The sequence below is a fragment of the Sardina pilchardus genome, chromosome 13 (genome assembly GCF_963854185.1).
Source record: "Sardina pilchardus chromosome 13, fSarPil1.1, whole genome shotgun sequence".
Classification (NCBI taxonomy): Eukaryota; Metazoa; Chordata; class Actinopteri; order Clupeiformes; family Clupeidae; genus Sardina; species Sardina pilchardus.
In genome coordinates, this window is record NC_085006.1 from 9,093,564 (window position 1) to 9,115,514 (window position 21,951).

At 45.0% G+C, this 21,951-nt stretch overlaps 1 protein-coding gene across 1 annotated transcript; it reads left to right on the plus strand.

The window, feature by feature from the left end:
- The first annotated feature begins 753 nt into the window (after positions 1-753).
- On the plus strand, positions 754-19,542 carry cpda (carboxypeptidase D, a). Its single transcript, XM_062551759.1, has 21 exons — positions 754-1,505; positions 2,100-2,347; positions 7,638-7,780; positions 7,925-8,094; positions 8,527-8,996; positions 9,252-9,443; positions 9,837-10,004; positions 10,124-10,233; positions 10,359-10,461; positions 10,710-10,852; positions 11,081-11,250; positions 11,800-12,105; positions 13,130-13,325; positions 13,930-14,062; positions 14,289-14,435; positions 14,597-14,695; positions 14,854-14,912; positions 15,043-15,174; positions 15,841-16,026; positions 16,202-16,304; positions 16,495-19,542. Exons 1-21 carry the CDS (start codon positions 847-849, stop codon positions 16,719-16,721), a joined length of 4,164 nt encoding a protein of 1,387 aa, XP_062407743.1. The 5' UTR covers positions 754-846; the 3' UTR covers positions 16,722-19,542.
- Positions 19,543-21,951: the final 2,409 nt, after the last annotated feature.

The window sequence follows — 21,951 nt, forward strand, 5'->3', positions numbered from 1 at the left end:
ACACATGTGTGTTAACCATTTACACACTGCCTCTTGCAGGACAGGACAGATATTGCAGCCATGAATCAAGAGACATGAGTAGGCCTAGGCCTAATGACAGAGATGAGATGGGTTTATAATCTGAATTGTTAGTAGGATTGCTGTATGTCGGCGAATTTAGCACATCTGCAGGACAGGGGGACTAAATGGAGTAAACCTACTCACACACACAGGGCCACCATAATATGAGTAGGCCTATCATGAATGTCATTCACAGTAAATGTACACAGTCTCTAAGATCTGTCACAGGATGATTAGGCCTACCATTAAAATGGTGGCTAATTAGAACTGTTGAAATGTGTAGGCTATATAGGCCTACACCGGTTGAGATAAAGTAGGCTATGGTCATTTTAAAAACCCTGATACTTTACCTTTAGCCTATTTATATGTTCTCATGATTTGTTTTGATTGTGTGAGAATGTCTTCACACTGATAAGCAATAACATATGTGTTATATAGCATAACCTGCTAAATTATGAACCATGGCTGTAAGAATACCATCTTGCTCACTTGATTGTTATCCATCAAGTAGCAAAGTTCACACGTCACACCATAACGACCTTAAATAGCAAGCACCGCCCTCCGAGTGGCATCTGATCAAACCACTGATGTAAGGCGAACGAGAAGTTGACTGTTAGCCTATTGGTCCGTGGATCAAACCACTCCCAACAGGAAGTTGTAACTACTCGGAAAAATAGAGGAAGCCGTCAGGCAAAGAGAACGTAGCGACGTTTCTATTTTAGGCATATCATTCTTCACATTTTTTGAAAGTTGGATGGTTAAGGAAGAAGATTGTCGAGGAGGGACATGGCGCGATTAAAAGAAGCGCAACTACGTTTTCATACTGGACTATGTATTCCACTTTATGCTCTCTTTCTTGTTGTTTCCATCACCTCGCTCAACCCCGTCACTGCTGTTGCTACACCGAGGGTTCTGAAAGACGGTGCGCCAGATGAGGGGGAATCATACAGCAGATATTACAAATATGAGGATCTTACCAGACTGCTCAAATCTCTGGCGATGAAATATCCTCATATTGCCAATCTATCCAGCGTTGGCCAGTCTGTGATGAAGCGAGAGCTTTGGGTGATGCGAATCACAAAGGACCCTAATGCCGATCTCCCCGGGAAACCTAAAGTCAAATACGTGGGAAACATGCACGGAGATGAAACTATTTCCAGACAGGTTTTAGTGTATCTGGTGGAATATTTACTTGACCGATATGGCTCTGATCCGCGGGTGACTGAGTTGATCAACAGCACAGATATTTACATTATGCCAAGTATGAATCCAGATGGCTTTGAGATTTCTAAGGAGGGAGACTGCGCCGGTAACGCCGGTGGTCGTGAGAATGCCCACAAAAAAGACCTCAACAGAAGTTTTCCGGATCAGTTCGCTGACATAAATGTCCCGAAAGATGATATACCAGAAGTCAACGCTGTGATAAAATGGATCTTAGATAACAAGTAATGTACTTCTGTAGTAATTTCTCTCTGTTAGTTATTTTAGGGTGACATTGCACCAAATAGTAGCCTAGGTCTAGTGTTGGTAGGCTAGTTCAAGTGATATTATTAAGTATTTTTCCCTAATATTTAACATTGCATTGGGCCTACATGTAGGCCATCACAAAGGGTTCAGTTCATCAAAAATAGTTTTGTTAAAGCATAGCTAGTTCATGTGTAGTAAAAACTGTATTAATCATGAGATAGCAGACATCAGGACATAGGCCCATACTATAGCTGATAAACAAAGATAGAGATCTGTCTTGCTTATTTATTTCTGGGGTCTTGCTCTCAAAAGGATATTGACATTCCCAACATCTTTACATGTGTGGACTTTCAGTGCACAAATACTTTTCTATTAATTTGCCTAGCTACACTACACCTCAAAGACAATCAAGTAGTCCTACCAATTGAATTGTATTTGGCTGTGACATATGATTATATATCTATTATGTACATATACATGTATCATCCTGTGATCCCCAGTATTTTGGTCTGAGACATTGACATTCTCATGTCCGTACACCCCAACATAATAATTGTGCATCTCATTTGTAGGTTTGTCCTTTCTGGGAATCTCCATGGAGGCACAGTAGTGGCCAGCTACCCGTTCGATGACACCCCCTCGCACAATTTCGAGGGGCAATATAGTCGGTCATCAGATGACGCCCTCTTCAGGCACCTGGCGCGGGTCTATGCATCCAACAACCCTGCCATGGACAAAGGCGAACCCAATTGTCCAGACGCCCCCGATGAGAGCTTCAAAGACGGCATCACGAACGGTGCTGCGTGGTATGATATAGCTGGTAAGAAAGGTGCTCAGTGGATCTCTCCATCTCACAGTGTGACCAAAGAATAAGCTTCTATACGATCTCTCAGTTGCTATAGTGACAAAGCCTGCGTTGGGATTGTGTTTCATCAGCCTTTTACCAAAGGATTGTGCCATACATTCCTTGATAATTGACCAGTGTCAAGTTTGCTGCAGGTCTCATTCATTAAACCATTAAACAAGAAATTATTTTGAAGGTAGACATTTACACGTGAAAGAGGTTTCACCATTTAACCAGCTGTATTGAAGCCTATGATGCTCAGCAGCTTGTTATGTAAAGCAGTATCCATATTGTTTTTTCTACTATTATGGTATGTAAAAGGCCATCATGTACCTGGGGCCTCAGCTGTAAGCCCATACTTCAAGGCCATTCGGAAAAAAACCCATCCAAGATATGCTCACTTATCCAGCCCGACATCCAAGACAAGCTCACATATCCATCTCGTATTGTTCAGAAACAGTTCTGGTTTCAGGTTCTATCGGCTTTTTCTTCAACAAACGTACTCTCTGACTTCCTCGTGTTTCACCACTCCTCGCTGGTCAGATGGAGAAGCATCCTTGCCAGACAGGAACCTGATCTAGTGTGTACCCTTAGGTTTGCGGCCATGCTGTGTGTCATGAAACCGGAAACTCTGCTTTCCATCAGCTCACTATCTGATCTCAGCTGCGTGCGCGCGAGTGTGAGTGTGAGTGTGAGTGTGAGTGTGAGTGTGAGTGTGAGTGTGAGTGTGAGTGTGAGTGTGAGTGTGAGTGTGAGTGTGAGTGTGAGTGTGAGTGTGAGCACACATACGCACACACACACACACACACACAAGAGATTGTGAAGGGAGGAGGTTGTCCAGGTGTTTGGGCAGGAATTCAGCCTCACTTTTAGCCAGTGTTTATATGCTGTCACTGCTTCACTGCTTGGAGTAAATCAGATTGCAAATGACACAGTCACAAAGGCTGTCTTTTGCTGTGAAAACAGGGCCTCTTGTAAACCAGAGACCCTGTTTGAAATTCTCCTTTTTGTTTTGTTTTAAAGCTCCTAGCCCCCTAGCCAAATTAGTTATTTGAAAAGGTTCATATGTTGTCACTCAGAGGGTTGTTTTTGGCAACAGCTGTGCTTGGGCACTCAAGCATCACCGTCCCCACACAATGCTGTGTGTCGGCCCCGTTTACATCCATTGTCCAACGTGCTGTAGGCAATGTTAAATGAAGACTGATGTTGCAGTTAGAGGTGGGAGACTTGCTACAAACTGAGGCTAAATTTGGGACCTTGCAGCCAATGTTTCGGAAAGAGAGCCTTTGAAGACTGCCCGATGCCAAACTATACGCCATCATAATGAGTCATATACCAGGCTCTCAAGAGGCCCTCGCCATTGTGAGGGGATATATTAATCTTCCTTTGTGAGCTATGCCTTTGATTCTTTGTTGTTGATAGATGGTGTGCCACTTGCATTCGCTGTGGGTATCTTATCAAAAGATATTACTTTACAGTTTTTTCTGACTGCAGGGCTTGCACAACAAAAGCTAAGACAGCAGTAGGTGTTTTTAACCAAGAGGGGCAGATTGATACCAAGCTCTGCATGCATTGTTAAGCCAGGCCTACAGCCTTTCATGAATTGAAACAAATCATGAGACAGGGTCCATTTCCCTGAAGCACAAAGGTAATTGTGGTTGTACAAGGCAAATGAGGAATCGCTTGTAGACAAGGCAGTTTTATTCATTGAAAGTAAAAGCAACCCTCGTAAAACCAGTGAGGCATTCTTATCAGTGTCCATGGCTTCAGAGTCAGACTTGTTTTAATGAATCACACAAGAGTGTGTGCATAGGATCTTGAGTATAGCGGGTCTAAAATTGACAGCCTAGTTGACAGACTATAAACTTGGTTAGTAGGTTATGGTATTTAGTGCTTTTGTGCAAAGGTTAATACTCAACCTGCCATCACATTCTTTTGAAATAATTATTACATTACATACGGATGTGGATTACAGGAACTTCTGATGTCTGTTGACATAATTCTGCCTATGTTGAATGGTGTTTATCCCCATGCAAACTGGCTGATCACAACCACACCTTAGTCTTATATTAAATGAAAGGTCACTCTACAAGTCATGTGATTGATAAGGAAGAGTATTTGCCTGGGAGATGTGAGATTTCCCCTATGGCCACTTATCAGGCAGTTCAGGGTAAGGACACATGACAATATGTGCTCTTCTGGAGGAGGGCCTTACCTGTGGATCAGGTGTGAGAGCAGAGTTCTCCACTGTGTGTACACTAGTACATTAATGTATACAGGTGTGTGAACGTCTTCTTGAGTGTGTGTGTGTGTGTGTGTGAAAGAGAGAGATCCTCTTGTAGATCTGCAGATATCCTCATAGCGCACTCACTGCATGGAGTGGATCGTTGTCTTGGCTGTGGTTATTTGTATGAAGAAGCAGAGAGCCAGCTGTGCAAGTTCAGCCCAGTTCATAGCACGGTCACTCACACACATACACACTCTCACTCAACACTCTGACACTCGCACTCACTCTCTCTCACACTCACACACACTGCACTGTTATAATCAAATCCATGCAGGGCCAAATGCATGGAATGACTTGCATAGCAGAAGCCAGCTGTTTATTGAAGCATCCAGATAATTATCCCCAACAAACTTCACATAGGACAGTTTCCAGCGTACGTGATGCACCACATCGTGTTTATGGCCTTACAAGTACAAAGGATTAGCTACTGTGCAGGTGGAGTGAGTGCTGAGTGAATTGTGATTTGTGTCTGGCACGTTCAGTTCAGACAGAACACCGGGGAGTCGACAACTCTCATGTGATTTGGCACCCTGGCACCAGTTGTCTAGTTTTCTTCGTGTGTGTGTGTGTGTGTGTGTGTGTGTGTGTGTGTTGGGCTTCAGATGTCTTGGGTGTATTGTACAGGGTTGCTGGCACTGAGGCAGAGGCTGCCCGTGGTTGCGGATGTTGTTCGGGTGGGGTCGGCTTTGTCTCTGTCGACTCTGTTTACTCATGGCTTTGGGCCTGTGTGTGGAGGGGTGTGGGTAGGGATTGAGACCTGAGGCGGCGGCATGTTTATCTGTTGATAACGAATCCACATCCAGTGTGTTACAGCTGTTGTTGATTTAGATAGTAGCTCTTGCCATGCACTCTCATGTAAACTTGAGACTCAGCTGGAGGGGAAGGTGGTGAGATCATTCTGTCTAGGTCATTGTTTACTGATGTATGACGCAGTCATCTCTCCCAGAGAACTCCTTTGTGGTGTCTTCTGGAGCCTGTGTTACAGTAAGTGAAAGTACCTTGATAGTGTGTTATGTTTTTCAAGATGATTGAATGGAAAATAGTTTTCAGTTTGGGGTAAAAAATGAACTGCATAGCCAAAACAAACATCTTGCTGTTGTGGTCAAGTGGATGCAGTTTAAAAAACAAGCCACTGAGCAACTGCAAATAATAACTGTGACCCTCCTCCGGACTGTTTGTTTCCTCCTTTCGTTCGTTCTGTCTTTCTTTCTTTCCATCTCTGTACGGTGTGCTGCTCTGTCCTCTGATGCTGCTGCTGTCGCTGTCGCTCTTGTGCAAGGGAAGGGTGAGCGCCTGCATAAGCCTGGTGGGATTAGCCCAAGCCTTAATCGTGATTGCGTTTTTATCTGCCCCCCTCGCAAGTGATTACCGCTCACGGCTCACGGGCGCCCCCCCCCCCCCCCCCCCCCCACACACACACACACACACTGCCATCACAGGTGGCCAAAGTGCTTGTGAGGACCTGTGTGCTATGTGTGAAGGAAAGTGATCAAGTCCGTGGAATTGATCCTGTCACAAGTAATTCCCGCTGTTTGGTTGTCGGCGGTAGTGAAACCGCCTAGTAGTTTTTAGATTAATCTGACATGTCAGAGGTTAGCGGGTTTGTGAGTAAGTACAAAACTTCCTGTTGGTGTCCGGCTTGGTCTCTGCCGGCGTGTGTTATGTAATCTGTTAATCAGCTCCTGCCAAGTCCAAATTTGGAAGGCTAACTGTTGTTCTCACCTTTGGTGACCTGACGACATGAGCTGAAGTGACTTGATCCACTCTTTATGGGACATTACTCTTGCGTGGGTTTGAATCTGTGCTACTTTAGTACATGGATTACTTTCCAACTCTTCTTTTTAGAGGTACTGCCAATATTATTTGGGTTTTGCCTGTGTCTTGTGTTTGTACAGACTGGGGTAGCCAGGGAGAAAAAAATTCAGGGTGCCTTTTCTTTCAGAAACCTCTGGTTTCTGTTATATGTTTTTTATCTTTTTTATGAGGTTTTATCCCCCAGTGATGTGGGCCTCGTTGACAACGGTTGTGCTTTTACAGGAGAACACGCAGTTAGTCAGTCCCCCCCCGCCCCTCACCAACACTCTCCACCTGCTGATCTCAGTGAAGGCCAGGCCTCAGTGCACTTCTAACTCCTAAAGTGCTGTTCAGCTAGTAGTCATGCCCTTTTGGTTGGATTTGGAAAAGTGTCTTTTACAGTTTCCCTATCTTTCTCTTTGTGAACTTTTGAAGTGCAATGAAATGCTCTCAGTCATGCAGAGTTGTGAAATATATTTTTTGTGAATTGCATATTCTTGGACTTTTCGCCTTTTATTCTGACCAGACAGTGAAGAGTGACAGGAAGTGGGTAGGTGAGAGATGGGTTGGCACAGGGATCCTTGGATCCTTGTGCCACAGCACCCCTCAGAGTTTAAGATGTTTAAAGCCCCCCTTGGTAGGATTAGCTTAGCTATATTTAATTTCCCCCTCTACTGGAGAAAGCGTGCATGCTATTTATTATTAACTGTGGAAAAACGATAAAGCACATGGATTTGTTTACAAGCTAGTGAAACGGCTAACATAAGTTCAGCACAACAATGTGGATGTTACAAAGTAAGAAGCACAATTTAAAACGAGTTTCCTGTTTCTCACTTCTCTTACCGGGACGGTAGGTCCCAATGTTGCAAGGTTGGTTTTCAGCAAAGATCATAGAGCGCTACGCGCGCTCTATGATCTTTGGTTTTCAGCCTGTGGATGCTAGAGGGAACGGGGAAAGTAACCATTTTCACCGGAACAGATCATTTAATCATCCAAATGATTTCTAAACTTATTAAGCTTACTAAGTTGAAATAGTTGCCAAGTTCCCCTTTAACCAGGGTCTTACCCCCGCAGAGTTGTAAGATATTTAACCAGGGTCTTACCCCCTTTCTTGTGAAGATTTGTCATAATGTCATATCGTAATAAAATGATCATGATGTTGAAACGATTTTTATTTCTTCAAAGGGGGCATGCAGGACTTCAACTATGTTCATGGAAACTGCTTAGAGGTCACGATGGAGCTAAGCTGCTGCAAGTACCCCCCTGCCTCCCAGCTGCCCCGCGAGTGGGAGAACAACCGCGAGGCTCTGTTGGCCTTCATGGAGCAGGTGAGTCCCCCAGCGCCAGAAGCACATGATCTGGTCCTCCCAGAGCAAATTATGATCACGCTATCAAGATAAATATCTCTAAGTCTTCGATCGTTTCACTTTATAAGGTCTTGTTTTATGGCTGTCGGTGTGTCTCTGCTGTAGGCCCACATTGGAGTGAGAGGATACGTGACCGAGGCCAGGAATGGGGCGGCGCTGCCAGACGTCAGGATTCTGGTGGTGGGCATCAATCACAACATAACCACAGGGCGCTTCGGAGACTATTACCGCCTGCTGCTGCCGGGCGACTACGACATCACTGCCATCGCCGCTGGGTGGGTTCCACTTTCACTGACTCTGTGAAATGCCTCCCTCCTCCTTACTCCTCCCTTAGGCCTTTTGAAGCAGCTCTGGCGTCGGAGTAATACCATCATATGATTGGTCATGCTGTTTTTGTTATGTATGGTGCTGGGGGCAGTTTCCGTCTCCTTATAATACTTTCCCCTCAACTTTCTTGGTTAAATAAAGTAAATAAAGGACATTTGTTCATATTTAGGTACAGGGACAGCTTTGCTTGTGAGACAGTAAAAAAAATATTTTTGTACTTTTTGTATTATTATGTTCAACCAGTGTAAATTTGAGCTATACATGTTATTTAGATATACATTTTAGCCATTTTATGTTTGGAGTACATGTCTACTTGATGGTGATGGTGGATGTTTTTGCTGTGATACTTATCCAGAGAGAATGTGCCCATTCCATTCTAGATATACACCCATGACTGTGGCCAATGTGCGGGTGGTGAAGGATAAGGCCACAGAGCTCAACTTCACGCTGGCGCCCTTGGGAGATGACCCTGCGAGTGCGGTGACTTCTGTACCTATGACTGCCGCTCACGCCACCACCACCACCACCACCACCACCACCGCCGCCGCCACCACGAGCACAGCTGCCCCCTCATCCCCCACCGCCAGTGACGCCACCAGTGCGGAGACCTCGGGCTCGGATGCCACAGGTGAGACCGGCCCTGCGCCCGGCGCCGGCTCCTCGGTCCAGCGCGAGCCGCTCCAGCCCCTGGACTTCAGGCACCACCACTACGACGACATGACGCTGTTCCTGCGCAAGTACCACACGGAGTACCCCTCCATCACGCGCCTCTACTCCATCGGCAAGTCGGTGGACGGCCGTGAGCTCAACGTCATGGAGATCACAGACAACCCTGGCAACCATGAGCCAGGTACTCCTCAAACACTCTGGACTGCGTTTCCGGATAGTGTCACTACCATGATTGCTAACTAACCATGTTAACTGTAGACAGAGAAAGTGTTCCAAATGATCTCCTCCTGCTTCTTTGTCATCTAACGATGGCCGTAGTTCACAAATGCTTCCCTTGATGGCCCCTCTGATTGAGATGCTTCTGTTCTACTGTAAATGTTGGAATAGAAGCCTGCACAGGTGCACTGCTCACATACTGTACCTCTCTCCTCGACAGGTGAGCCTGAGTTCAAGTACATCGGCAACATGCACGGCAATGAAGTGGTGGGCCGTGAGCTGCTGCTCAACCTCATCGAGTACCTGTGCCGTAACTATGGCATTGACCCCGAGGTCACACAGCTCGTTAACTCCACCCGCATCCACATCATGCCCTCCATGAACCCAGACGGCTACGAGAAAGGAAGGGAAGGTGAGGGCCTCCATAGCGACCTTACTGCCTGGCTACACCAGGCTCACAACTGAAGCTTGCTGTTCGCGGAGCGGAAATATTTTTTTGGAAGTCTAGTTTTTTCAAATGTCCCCCCTGCACATGCTGCATCTAATTTGATGGAGCCAGTTTCATTGATTTTTGTGGAAGCTTATTGTTGTAGCATATGCTACCCAAATGGAGCACTTCAGTTGTGCACCAGGTGGTAGCCTTGCTGTTATGAATCTGTTTTTACATTTAACAGATTTCCCCCTGTTTTTGTTGATTTTATCTGTATTTGGAGTTATTAACAGAACAGGTCAAGGATTAGGAATGATTTGATGTGTCCTGTTATAAGTCAGATTTATTTCCTCCCTAAAAAAAAATCCATTGCAGGAGACCAACGTGGGTACCTGGGGCGGAACAACACCCACAACTATGACCTAAACCGGAACTTTCCAGACCAGTACACCACCGTTACAGACCCAAGGCAGCCAGAGACCATTGCGGTGATGAACTGGTTGAGGAGTTTACCGTTTGTGCTGTCTGCCAACCTTCATGGAGGCAAGTGACCCATGGAGCCACATGCCCCACTGAGATCCAGTGGCCTGTTTGTTGCGGCAGTTAGCAAATAGTAGCGGGTCCCCAGTGCGGTGTCGTAAACTTGCGCTTTATTCATGTAGGGTCTCTGGTGGTGAACTACCCATACGATGACGACCCAGAGGGACGCACTAGATACAGCAAGTCGCCGGACGATGAGGTTTTCAAAATGGTGTCTCGGGCCTACTCCCAGGTTAGTTCACCATTCTTCCCTCCGGTTGATGAACGTTGATTGGTTTACAGACAGTTACACTGTATAATGATATTCTTTCTGTGTGCTCAATCATTTGTGTGTTGTATGTGGGCTTGTTCATGTAGGAGAACCCTCTCATGCACAAAGGGCACCCTTGTGAGGATATTTATCCGAGGGAGTACTTCCAAGATGGCATCACCAATGGAGCAGAGTGGTACAATGTGCCAGGTGAGCATTAGACTCCACTGAAGACCACATGCATTCTTAACACAATCTGTATATATTAATTAAAGCATTAATTAGAAGTGTACACTTGATTAATTCATGTTGAAATGCAAGCATACATTGAAGTGAACATAGAAACACATTATGCTTTTATCTACAAATATTCCAAGGATAAGTGTACAGAGCGTTCAATCTAGTGTGCAGAGAAAGGACCCTACCAGACCACGTCATTACTGTTTGGCTCTCTCTAGGAGGTATGCAGGACTGGAACTACATGAACACTAACTGCTTTGAGGTGACCATTGAGCTGGGTTGTTACAAGTACCCCTGGGCCAAGAGCCTGCGAGGCTACTGGGAGGACAACCGCCGGGCCCTGCTGCAGTTCATGCATCAGGTCTGCAGCTCTACATGCACAAACCCGGGGCTCACCCTCCTTTGCCCACCTCTCTCTCTCTCTCTATCCCCCTCTCTCTCTCTCTCTCTCTCTCTCTCTCTCTGGCATTGACACATTGTGTTATACTGTATGTGGTATTTTCTTTTACTCCGATGATAAATTGCACCTGTAGGTTATGTTTATTTATGCATCTCTCTCTCTTTCTCTTTCTCTCTCTCTGACCTGTAGGTCCACAAAGGAGTGAAGGGGATGGTTATCGACCTCAAGGACGGCACAGGAATCCCAAATGCCACCATCACCGTGGAGGACATTGACCACCCCGTGAGGACCTACAAAGCCGGAGACTACTGGCGACTGCTGGTTCCTGGAGTTTACAACATCACTGCCTCTGCACAAGGGTGAGGGAATACCCAAGCAGAAGAGGGGGCAGTCCGGGTGCTGGTTTCCTTTAGTGATGATGAATGAATGGAGGCTTTATGGAGAGGCTGATTTGCAGGAGTGTGTGGAGGCGGAGTGGAACGCTTTGCTGTGTCAGCGAAAGCTGGCTCGGTTCCTGTTACACACTGTTTGTTTAGTCGCAGGTGTTGTTCCCACATCCTGTGTTCTTCAAACATCGGCTACTGTATGCTCCCTCCCAGCTTTAACTTCTGGCTCCACCTAACAGTGACGACATCAGCAGTAAAAGCACTTGATAAATGAAATAGTCAAATAAATATGTTGTCACGTTTCCCCATTACCATAGAGCCTTTCCACAATAATAAAGATGTTCTGGCAATATCGCAGTGTGGTTTCAGGCAACATGCTCTGGTTTCTAGACTGTGGTTATGGATTGCCTACTCACAGTTGACAGTTGACTAGTATCAGTGTTCGTTAATTCTGGACTATGGTGCAGTGTTTTTTGTCACAGTCAATCACAGTTTATCCCCTTCCACCCACTCCACATGCAGGTACTCCCCAATGAGAGTGATGGTTACCGTTCCTGAGAGGGGGGCGAAGGAGGTGAACTTCCGCCTGCCGCGGCTGCGGACGGAGGGGACGGGCCAGGCGATGAAGGGTGGCGCCGAGTCCACGCAGGACCCCAGCGAGGAGGAGTTCCAGAGCTTCATCAAGGGGCTGTCCGTCGGCTCAGGGCTGGACCAGCTCATTCAGAGCACGGCCACCGACAGCCAGTTCCGCTATCGCAACTACAAGGAGCTGTCTGAGTTTCTACGCGGCCTCCACCTCAACTTTCCCAAGATAGTGTCGCTCCGAAGGTATGAGGCGACGGACATGTGGGCATCACAGTAGTCTGACAAGTTAGCGTTAGCATATTTGTGGTCCATTGTTGCAGAAGCAGTCATGTGCAGCAAGCTCAGGCATTCAATTGTTCAATTCAGTTGTTTCATTGTTTAATGTGAGAGCCAAAATTTGCATTCCCTTTCAGGCATGTAGATGGCTTTCTGTTCACTTCCTGTTCGTTCAACATTTGTTGAGGCGCGTTTGTTGTTGAGTCATGCTGATGTTCAAAACGTTTCGTAAGATTTCGTTTCGACGGGCAAAAGCAGACTGGAAAAGACTTCATCTCTATGTAAGAGTAACGCTTCAGGCTTCTGAGGAGGCAAGTCAGATTTCTGAAAGTTAACCTTTCTCAAAAGTCGTTGCACTCATAACCCTTAATGTTAGCAGCTGAGTCTCAGCTGTATGTGAGCCTGATTTCACCATAGTCTTTCTGTCTTCAGCTGAGTCACAGGTCATAACGGGCCTTAAGGCTACATGTGTCCTTATCACATGTTGCTTGTCCGGGTTACGAAAGAATGGTTAGTCAAATGCTGCTCAAGTGCCCTGCTGTTGCTTATTGTTTGTCGCCAGGCTGGGGAGAATGACGTGGTTTATTTGACAGGTCAGCCCATCTGTTAGAATTGTCCACATTACATATGTTGTTGACACAGAAAAGTACCGACATCCTGTATAAACAAATCCTTTAGTATTCGCATTTGAGACGTTAAGTAGCTCTGTGTTGCCATCTTGGCTTTTGCTGTTTTTGGCCCAGTTGCCCACACATGGATTAAGCCTAGACATGAACTAAAAGAGAACTTCCATGGAGCTCTACAGTGAGAAAAGGCTTTTAGTCTAGTATTAGTCTTAATCCATGGATGAGAAACCACCCTGTTATCAGGATGTCATCAGTGTGGAAATACTCTGCACTAACAGTGCTTAGACCTGATGTCATGTACACAGTATACTGTGGCTAGTTTTTCTGTGGTAAACGCATTGGTTCTCTTTGCTCTCTGATTTTAGCCTGGGACAGAGTTGGGAGGTCAGAACCATCTGGGCTCTGGAGATCTCCAACAACCCCGATGTGCCAGAACCAGCCGAGCCCAAGATCCGCTTTGTGGCGGGTATCCATGGTAACGCTCCTGTGGGCACAGAGTTGCTGCTGGAGTTTGCAGCCTACCTGTGCATCAACTATGGCAAGAACCCAGCTATCACCAGGGTGAGCGAGTCTCCACTCCATCAATGATTAATTTTCCAGATGTCACCTTCAATTATCCACTTCATTCACAGCTGTGTGTTGTACTGCATTATGTTTAAAATCTTAAGGACAACTCCAGTCTAGGAACAACCTAGGATCCATTTTTGCTTTTGTTGGAAAACAAATCAATGGTAATCGATTAGTTTTAAGAAGACCAGAGTATGCATTTGCAATGAAATAGCATATAGCATTAGCCTTGGGGGAGGCTCAAAATAGCATTACACTTCTGTAATAATGTGAAGAATGTCCCTACAGGCAAAAGGGATTGTTTGTGCAGTCAGTGCATTACGCCACCATCTTGCTAAGAGACGTCCCTACAAACTGATTACTGTATGCCACGCATGCTACTGTCAATGGATGCAGAAAGAGGAGAGTTTGGTTATCAACTCGTACAGACTTTCTTCTCATTAGATGTCTCAGAACCCTTTCCTTTAACTTCAGCACCACATTTTGAAACTGGTCACTGTCTGCCACACACCTACACACACACACGTCACGTACAGGAAGACCCTTGCTGTAACATCTCGGTAGCATTGTACTACATCCTGTTCTTCCTTCCCTGCAGCTCATCAATGAGACTAGAATAGTCATCCTGCCCTCCATAAACCCTGACGGACGTGAGCAGGCCAGGAGTGAGTGCTCCTCCACCACAGGCATGGCAAACGCCCACGGCAAAGACCTGGACATGGACTTCTTCGGTCAGTCTCAAAGCGATGTTTTGGATCAATGTCCAGTTTTACAAAGGGAAAAATAACTGTGGCAAACTGGTCATGCTAATAAGACAAACCTGCTAGACTAGAAATGACTGACTCTCGCCAAGAGGTTTCTAGAAATTAAACTATGTAATAGAATATCTAGATCTGAATTGTGACCATACAGTGTAACTCTGCCCTGCTAAATGCTAGTGTATCTTTGCCATGAAAGGAAATGCTTCCCAGCGCGTTGTGGAGGCCCAGCCAGAGACGCGTGCTGTGATGGACCTCATTCTGGAGAGGGGCTACTCGCTCTCAGTGGCCCTGGATGGAGGATCGCTCCTGACTACATACCCCTATGACAGACCTGTGCAGCCAGGTAAGAGAGAGCCCATGCAACTCTACAGTGCTACAATCCGTTCACTGCATTGTTTTACATGCAACGTTTTGTGTGCTTTGATGTATCTTGATGACTTGTGTATGTGAATGAGGGTTTATGTGTGCATGCAAGTATTTACAGAATTTCTCTTTTTGCTTCAGTTGAAAATGAAGACACATTGAAGTATTTGGCATCAGTGTACGCTGAGAACCATCCCACAATGCACATTGGTAACCCCGGATGTCGCGGTGAAAACCAGAGTATGTTTTTTTTATTTGAATTTTTTTTTTTCAGACAATTTTGATTTTCTTCAAAATATAACCTCAGTCGTACTTCATATGAATGCATTCTGCATTACTACACCCCCCATACCACGTACGGCATCCTACTGATATCAATTGTTTCCACGTGTCTGCAGTAGGGAACAGCGGTGTTCTACGGGCTGCAGAGAGACACAGTCACATGGGCAGCATGAAGGTAGGTGCCACCATCAACCTCTCGCTCTCGTAACGCCATGCCCATCCATCACTACTGCCCAGGCAGGCTGACACGAGGGCATTGTGTGAGGTGAGTGGATGAGTGAGGCCTTTGTGTTTGTGCGCCGCAGGACTTCAGCGTGGACTTCGGCCACTGCCCTGAGATCACGGTCTACACGGACTGCTGCCTCTTCCCTCCCGCCGAACAGCTGGCCACGCTCTGGGCCCAGAACAGGAAGTCACTGCTCAGCATGCTGGTGGAGGTTAGAAATAATTATATTTCACAAAGGTTTCATTTTCAGGCCGTGGTGAAAATTAAGTGTGAATCCACAAGAGCCAAAAAGTAATGCACAGCCAAGCTGACCGTATGGCAGAGTACGAAGCTTTATTCATGACACCAGAGACAGGTTACAAACACATAAGCATCTGAGCACGAGAGCAACAAGTCTGGTGTAAACAAAGTCTTACCATTATTTATGGGACTAAAACAGGTATTGTGGATGGATTACATGAAATGAAAGAGAGAGAGCTGTCACGATAAGAGATAAGCTGTTATTACATCAGACTAAAAGGGAGGTTGACTTCAGAGGACCGAGAAAACCAAAATAACTGAGGTCATCCTTTTTAATGTCTGCCTTTCAACCGCGGCGCAACCCCAGTAGTCATTAAACTGATCCAATTACTAAGCACTGGACATTTCCACAAGGTGTTGACCCTGATTGTCAAACCACCATGTAGTGTCCTGTAATTCTCATACATACCATGCCATGTTTATCACACCATATTCAGATCATCAACCATATAATGTTGTATGTTGGAGCCAGATGAACTGCTATGTTCAAAGTAGTGTTTGAGTCATTCAGAGGTCCTCATGTTTTGGCCTTCAAAGTGTGCCACTACGTTATCTGAAACTGGTTGTCCTCTCTCAGGTGCACAAAGGTGTGCGTGGGGTGGTCCGAGACAAAAGCGGGAAGCCCATCGTGGGCGCCATGATTGTGTTGAATGGCGGTGTGCGGGTGTTCACCAGCGAGGGCGGCTACTTCCACGCTCTGTTAGCCCCAGGCTCTCACAACATCGAGGCAGTCGCTGAGGGTTACCAGCAACAACGGCAAAAGGTAAGCGAATAGTGTGACAATTAACAACAACTGAAATCTCTTCCATAATCCTACTTGTACTGAAAATCCCTCATTCCAAGACTTGGTTGGGGATAATATAGAGTGTGCTTTTTAATGTATAAGTAATGTAGAATAATGTATTGCTTTAAACATACGTTTGTGCTCTCTGTTTCAGGTGCTGGTGTCCTCATTTCAAGCGGCTTCCTCAATCATAATTGAGTTTGACATGGATAACCACATATTTGGCCTGCCGAGGGAGTTTGTGGTGGCAACTGCAGGTAAACGGTTATTATTTTCTTCAGTGGTATGACCTTTCTCATGTTGAGAGTATTACATGTTGAACGTCATTGAACCTGTCGAGCGGCTTGGCATTTCTGAAATTGCACTGATGGCAATAAGCAGTCAGATGTTGGTTGCTGTCGGATGTTCGTGGCTGTTCGCTACCTGACTTCTTTGTGTGACTTCCAGCTGCCTCCATGACTGCTCTTATTGTCACGGCCTGCATCATCTGGTGCGTCTGCTCGGCCAAGTCCAACCGACAGAAGGACGGTTTCCACCGGTTACGGCAGCACCGCGACGAATACGACGACGAGATCCACCTCACCTCCATGGGCTCCAAGAAGTCGTTGCTGAGCCACGAGTTCCAGGACGACAGCGAGAGTGAAGAGGACACGCTCTACGCCAACAAAATCTAACGTGCCCCCCCCCCCCCCCCTACTCCCATGCACCGCCTGTGGCACCGTCCTGTTGGGGACTCTTTATAACATTGAAAGGCCATCATCCACCCACCCCAATCCCCTTAACCCTGCCCCAATCCAGTGGCCTATACCAGGCAATGTGACCCTACCCCAGAAGAGACAGCAGGGGGCGCCATGATCAATCCTACCATCCCCCAGTGCTTACACGGACTGCCACAGGGAGAGCGCCACAGCAGCTCCCGGGTTTATTTAAAAACCAATTGATGTCGCTCGCAAAACACAAACACAATTAAAAACAAAACAAATGCAACTACTCGCCAACCATTTCCAGTCACCCGTCCTCTTTGTCCACCCTCTCTAGCCGGTTAGTACAGCCTCAGCAAGTTGGCGCCCGTCGATGCAGCTGCTCGTCCATTTGAACAAACGCACCCTTCGAGTTGTTTCATGAAACACAGTGCCTTGAGTGATGCCAGCCGGGGGCACTCGGCTGCCTTCCCGCTGCCAGTGCGACAGCACGACTTTTTGTGTTTAGCGAGTTGAGTTAGCGGAGTGGGGAAGAGCGCGTACACCTTCATGCTGAATGGAAAGCAGTCGACTCGGGTTCCTCAAAGCCGAGTCTTGATTGCAGCACAGATGCGGATTGAGTGACTGAGGAGGGAAATCCTTGAAGGCCTTTGATTTCCGAGCCTCATTTAATAGATGTATGCTTATTGGTTCCATGAAAGGAATTTTACACTGTTCAGCCATGTCTCAATTCAGAATAGCATTGGTTTTGTATTAAGGAACCTCAGAGTTGTATGTAAGAAGTGATTTGGATAAAGATGGCATGAGAACAGATTCTCCCTATTCTACGAGTATGTTTGATCAGCAGAGATGTTTTTGCTGTCCACATTTTGCTGTTTTTTTTCCCCCCACTGTGGATGCGCAGTCATAACTCTTTGGTCTGTTCATAAGATACATGAAAAAGTTTTTGTAAATCTGGCTTGCCTCAGAGCACTCCAGTTATAGGCTCAATGACTATTTGAGTGAATACATTCAATACCAGCATGATGATCATACATTTCCCCCTTCCTGCCCAACATTTAAAGGAATATTTCGGTATTTTACACTTTAAGCCCGTTTTCTGTATTGCCTAGCATGAAAACAAGTGTTTCACACCGAAATCTCGACGATTGAGCCTGTTTGTGGAATTTCGCAGCTTTAGAATGGAGCTATGTATGGCTTTAACATTGCTCCCTTTGTGCATGGACTATTCTGTCCTTAAAACACCCCTAAACGTTTGTTTTTAAAAATGTGCAGCTCACCGAGTGGTTACTGGTCTTCAACGATCCTCTATAGCAAGTTTAGCAGCGAAATACAGCTTCTGTCATCTTTTATCATGATTTTCGAAATCCCGGAAGTACTTTTTCAGATACCTCACAACCGTGTGTGCCTAATATAACACAACAGAATTTGAATTCAAGTTAAAGCCATACAGAGCTCCATTCTAAAGCTGCCAAATTCCACAAACAGGCTCAATCGTCGAAGATTTCGGTGTCACACACTCGTTTTCATGCTAGGCAATACAGAAAACGGCTTAAAGTGTAAAATACCGAAATATTCCTTTAATTTACACTTGCAAGGATACCTGTATATATCAAGCACAAACATACCATGTCCATTTATTTTCCACAGGAATCCTTAAGCTTCACTAATGATGCGTGATCTGTAGCTTGTGAGCAGTGAAAGCTGTGCCAGTGGTTCCATCTGCTGACACAGACGCGTAAAGACACCCTTGTACAATTCTGTCCTGAAAGCTATGTTGCACTTTTCCTGTCCATTGGATAAATGGATGGACTTCTCAGTTTTCAAAACTATTTTCCCTTCGCGGCATATGATATGTTGTAGACTGAGGTACAGAAAAGGTATGACCTGCCTGAAATTATTTGTTTTCTATGTTTTTTTTCCCCAGATGTGCAGGTGATTCTGTGTATACCAATGTGGAAGAACAATTCTCAAAACATTTCTTTACAACATCAAATTTATTGGAAAATGTTTGGCCTTCATCCAGTCTTGGTACATCTCAGTATAGAAACCACTACTCTGAATCTTCATCTCATCAAACCCAATTTCCTAGTAAACAAAATGACAGTATGCTGTTTTAAGAACAAAACAGGTGAAAGTATCCGGGATCTCAAATTGTCTGGATATCAGTTTAACAGCTAAATAAGGGAGCACAGAGTAAGATGGTCGTACCAGTGTTTTCTTACACTTCTTATACAGCTTAACAACATTAACTTTCTCCCGCCACACCAATTAATATGCAATGGAAAAGTTCAAACAACCCTTGTAAACTTCTGTATGTTTATCAGATGACTATTGGATTTGTCTGTTTTTATGCAACAAAGTTTTGTGGGCCGGGTTCATGTTCAGAGTTCATAAATGAGTGATAAAGAGTTTGTGTACAAAAACAACGAATCTTGGTAAAAAAAAAAAAAAGCAAGTTTGGGTTATTCTGTTGGTTGATTGATTGATTGAGAATTTAGGTCATTTTTCCTTTTCAGTGATGGGCTGCTGCCGCTGAAAGTTTCTGCTCAATAAATACTGGATTAATATGGACTGTCATGTTGAAACGAATGGGATTGTACATTTTGAAATGGCTTGTAATAGTCATTGTATGTGTGGGCTTTGATGTATAATATCTTTCTTTTTTATATCAAAATAATTGATTGTAGATAATGACATGTTGCCAATTGTGTGTGAATGACAAAAACAAGTGCAATTTACCTTAAAAAAAAAAAAGAATCAACACAACAGAGCAAATAAAATCTGTCATCTCTATGTTTGTATTGTGATGATATTCAAACATGCAGGTGAAATAAAACTGAAACCAGACCCATCCTGTTTGCCTCCTTCTCTTACAACCCCAACAAATGCAAGCGTTTAAGGGTTTATCTAGTGTTCCATAAGCCCTACTAAAAGAGGTACCCCTAGTCTACTAGATTCTGCAAAAAAAAAAACTTTAACCGACAAAACCAGGTCTGACCCCATGGCTGCCTGACTATACTGTCCTTGGGGAACTCTTATGCCGGCGATCCACTGGCAAGCAATGTGAACTCCGCCACGCTGTAGGCTACTCAATCGTTACGCTACCCTCCCCATAGACGCTTTGGTGGGTGTTCCCTTTTTAATGGGTGGAAACAGGACAGGTATGGCGAGTAAACAATCAACCAAAAGCTAATTTATTTGCCACCTTTAGCGGTGGCAGTGCAATTTCCCATAGACAACCAAAGAAATTGCTACCAGTCTAATCTGAACAAATTAACAAGTATCTTACTTTTGTCAACTTCATAACAGTTACACTCACCATCATCATCATCATCAATAATAATCTCCGCTATCTTCCTCCATGCTTCATTGCACATGTTGTCCCTGTGTGAGTCCAATCATAAATACAGGGAAAAGTTGACACTCCAATAAGATTAAGAAGTGAACAGAGTGAAGCAGGCCATCAAAAAATCTAAAGCAGTGTAGATAGAAGAGACGTTTACACAAGGTAACATTCACGAGGCCTGGCAGGGTATTAAAGATAATGGCAGCAGTCAACACTGTGCGTAAACTTTAGACCTGTGTGTGTGGCTGGCAGCAGTGACGAATCCCTCCCCAATAAGCTCAACTCTTCTTATACCAGGTTTGAAAAAAATCACCAGTCTCAGTTGGCGGATATTATCAGTAGCTTGACCCCGAGTGACCCTATCATCATCATGATATGTGACTGACATGCTCAAACAAGCGCACAACCTCATCGGCATCGTTCTCAGCTACTCCCTCTGTTACTGATTGGACCTGCACATTCTTGTCTTGAGAAAACCCGCGAATATACCGCAGACCCAGACGACGTACTGAGGGGAAATGAAAACTGAGCGGTAGTACGTAGGAAGGTGGAGCCAGGCTAGTTAGGCAAGGCTAACCAGGCTAATAGACCTCTGAAGTTCGCCTACAAAATAGCTACCATCTTTGCCCATAAGGAGATTCGGTATCTTGAGATATTTCCTATGGGAAAATAACATGTAGATTTTGAATTAACGCACCTGTAAAGGGATATTCCACTATTTTGGGAATTACACTAATTTCCAACCTCCACTTGAGTTATACAATTGATTTTTTACCTTTCTCCAGTTCATTCAGCCGTTCTCTGAGTCTGTCGATACCAGTTTTAGCTCCAGCCTTGCAGATCATTGAATCGGATTAGATCGTTAGCATCTCGTCTGCTAGCATCACAATTAAAAGTGACTAAGATTCACGGTAATTTTCCTATATAATACTTGTCTCCTCTCAAGTTAGAGAATTCCATACTAAAGACAATTCAATGTGCTTTACAACCAGTGTTGCCAGATTGGGCGGGTGCCCGCCCAATTGGGCTTCTTTAATATCGTTCGGCGGGGGGAAATAACATTTTGAGTTCAATGGTTCTCTATGAGAAAAACGTCATCGGGCGGTTTTTTGCTGAAGGCGGCGGGGTGATTGGGCGGATTTCAGTCAACCCAATCTGGCAACACTGTTTACAACATCCGAGACCAGAGACAGCATGTGCAGGAGCATAAAGGACACATGAACGTTTTAAAAAGAAAATAGGAAGGGAAGACAGAAATATTTTATATCAGAAATATGAAAAAATATATATATAAATTACTATATATAAAATACAGCATAAAAAGAGCATCACAAAAATGTTATAAAAGCTTTTTAATATGAGTCATAAACACATCTATAAAAGTCTGAAGACCGTGGGTGCAAGTAAAAATGGCTATATGTAACCAAACTAATAGTAACTGAAGCGTTCCGTTCGCGATGCGTATGCTGCAGCAGTTAATAATCACTTTATTATACGGCTCTCTAGAATGTTGAGGGAGCTCCCATTCACTTTGAATGGGCCTCCCCAACGTTCTACGGTCAGTTATTTTTGCATAATCACCGCTCCGAAGGTATAATGACCGCTGCCAATGGCAACGGGTTCACTCTGCTAGTTGTAGCGGAAGCCATGAAACGGTAGCCAAGTCATTGCTAAAGACACATTGAGTTAAGTTTATTTTCTCGTTTTGGCAAGAAGCCGTATAATAAGCGTGATAATTGCGCGTCGGGGTTCTGTTCATCCTGTCGGAAATTATTTTCCGATAACGACCGGCGTTCTATACATTATCCCTAAGCTACATAATCAATGGAAGTAGCTACCAAGAGTCTTTGGTAG

Excerpts from the sequence above, each read along its gene's own strand:
- cpda (XM_062551759.1), top strand. The coding sequence starts at position 847 with ATGGCGCGATTAAAAGAAGCGCAACTACGTTTTCATACTGGACTATGT. Across the intron at positions 8,095-8,526 it reads ATCACTGCCATCGCCGCTGG|ATATACACCCATGACTGTGG; the intron begins GTGGGTTCCACT and ends ATTCCATTCTAG. Across the intron at positions 10,462-10,709 it reads AGAGTGGTACAATGTGCCAG|GAGGTATGCAGGACTGGAAC; the intron begins GTGAGCATTAGA and ends GGCTCTCTCTAG.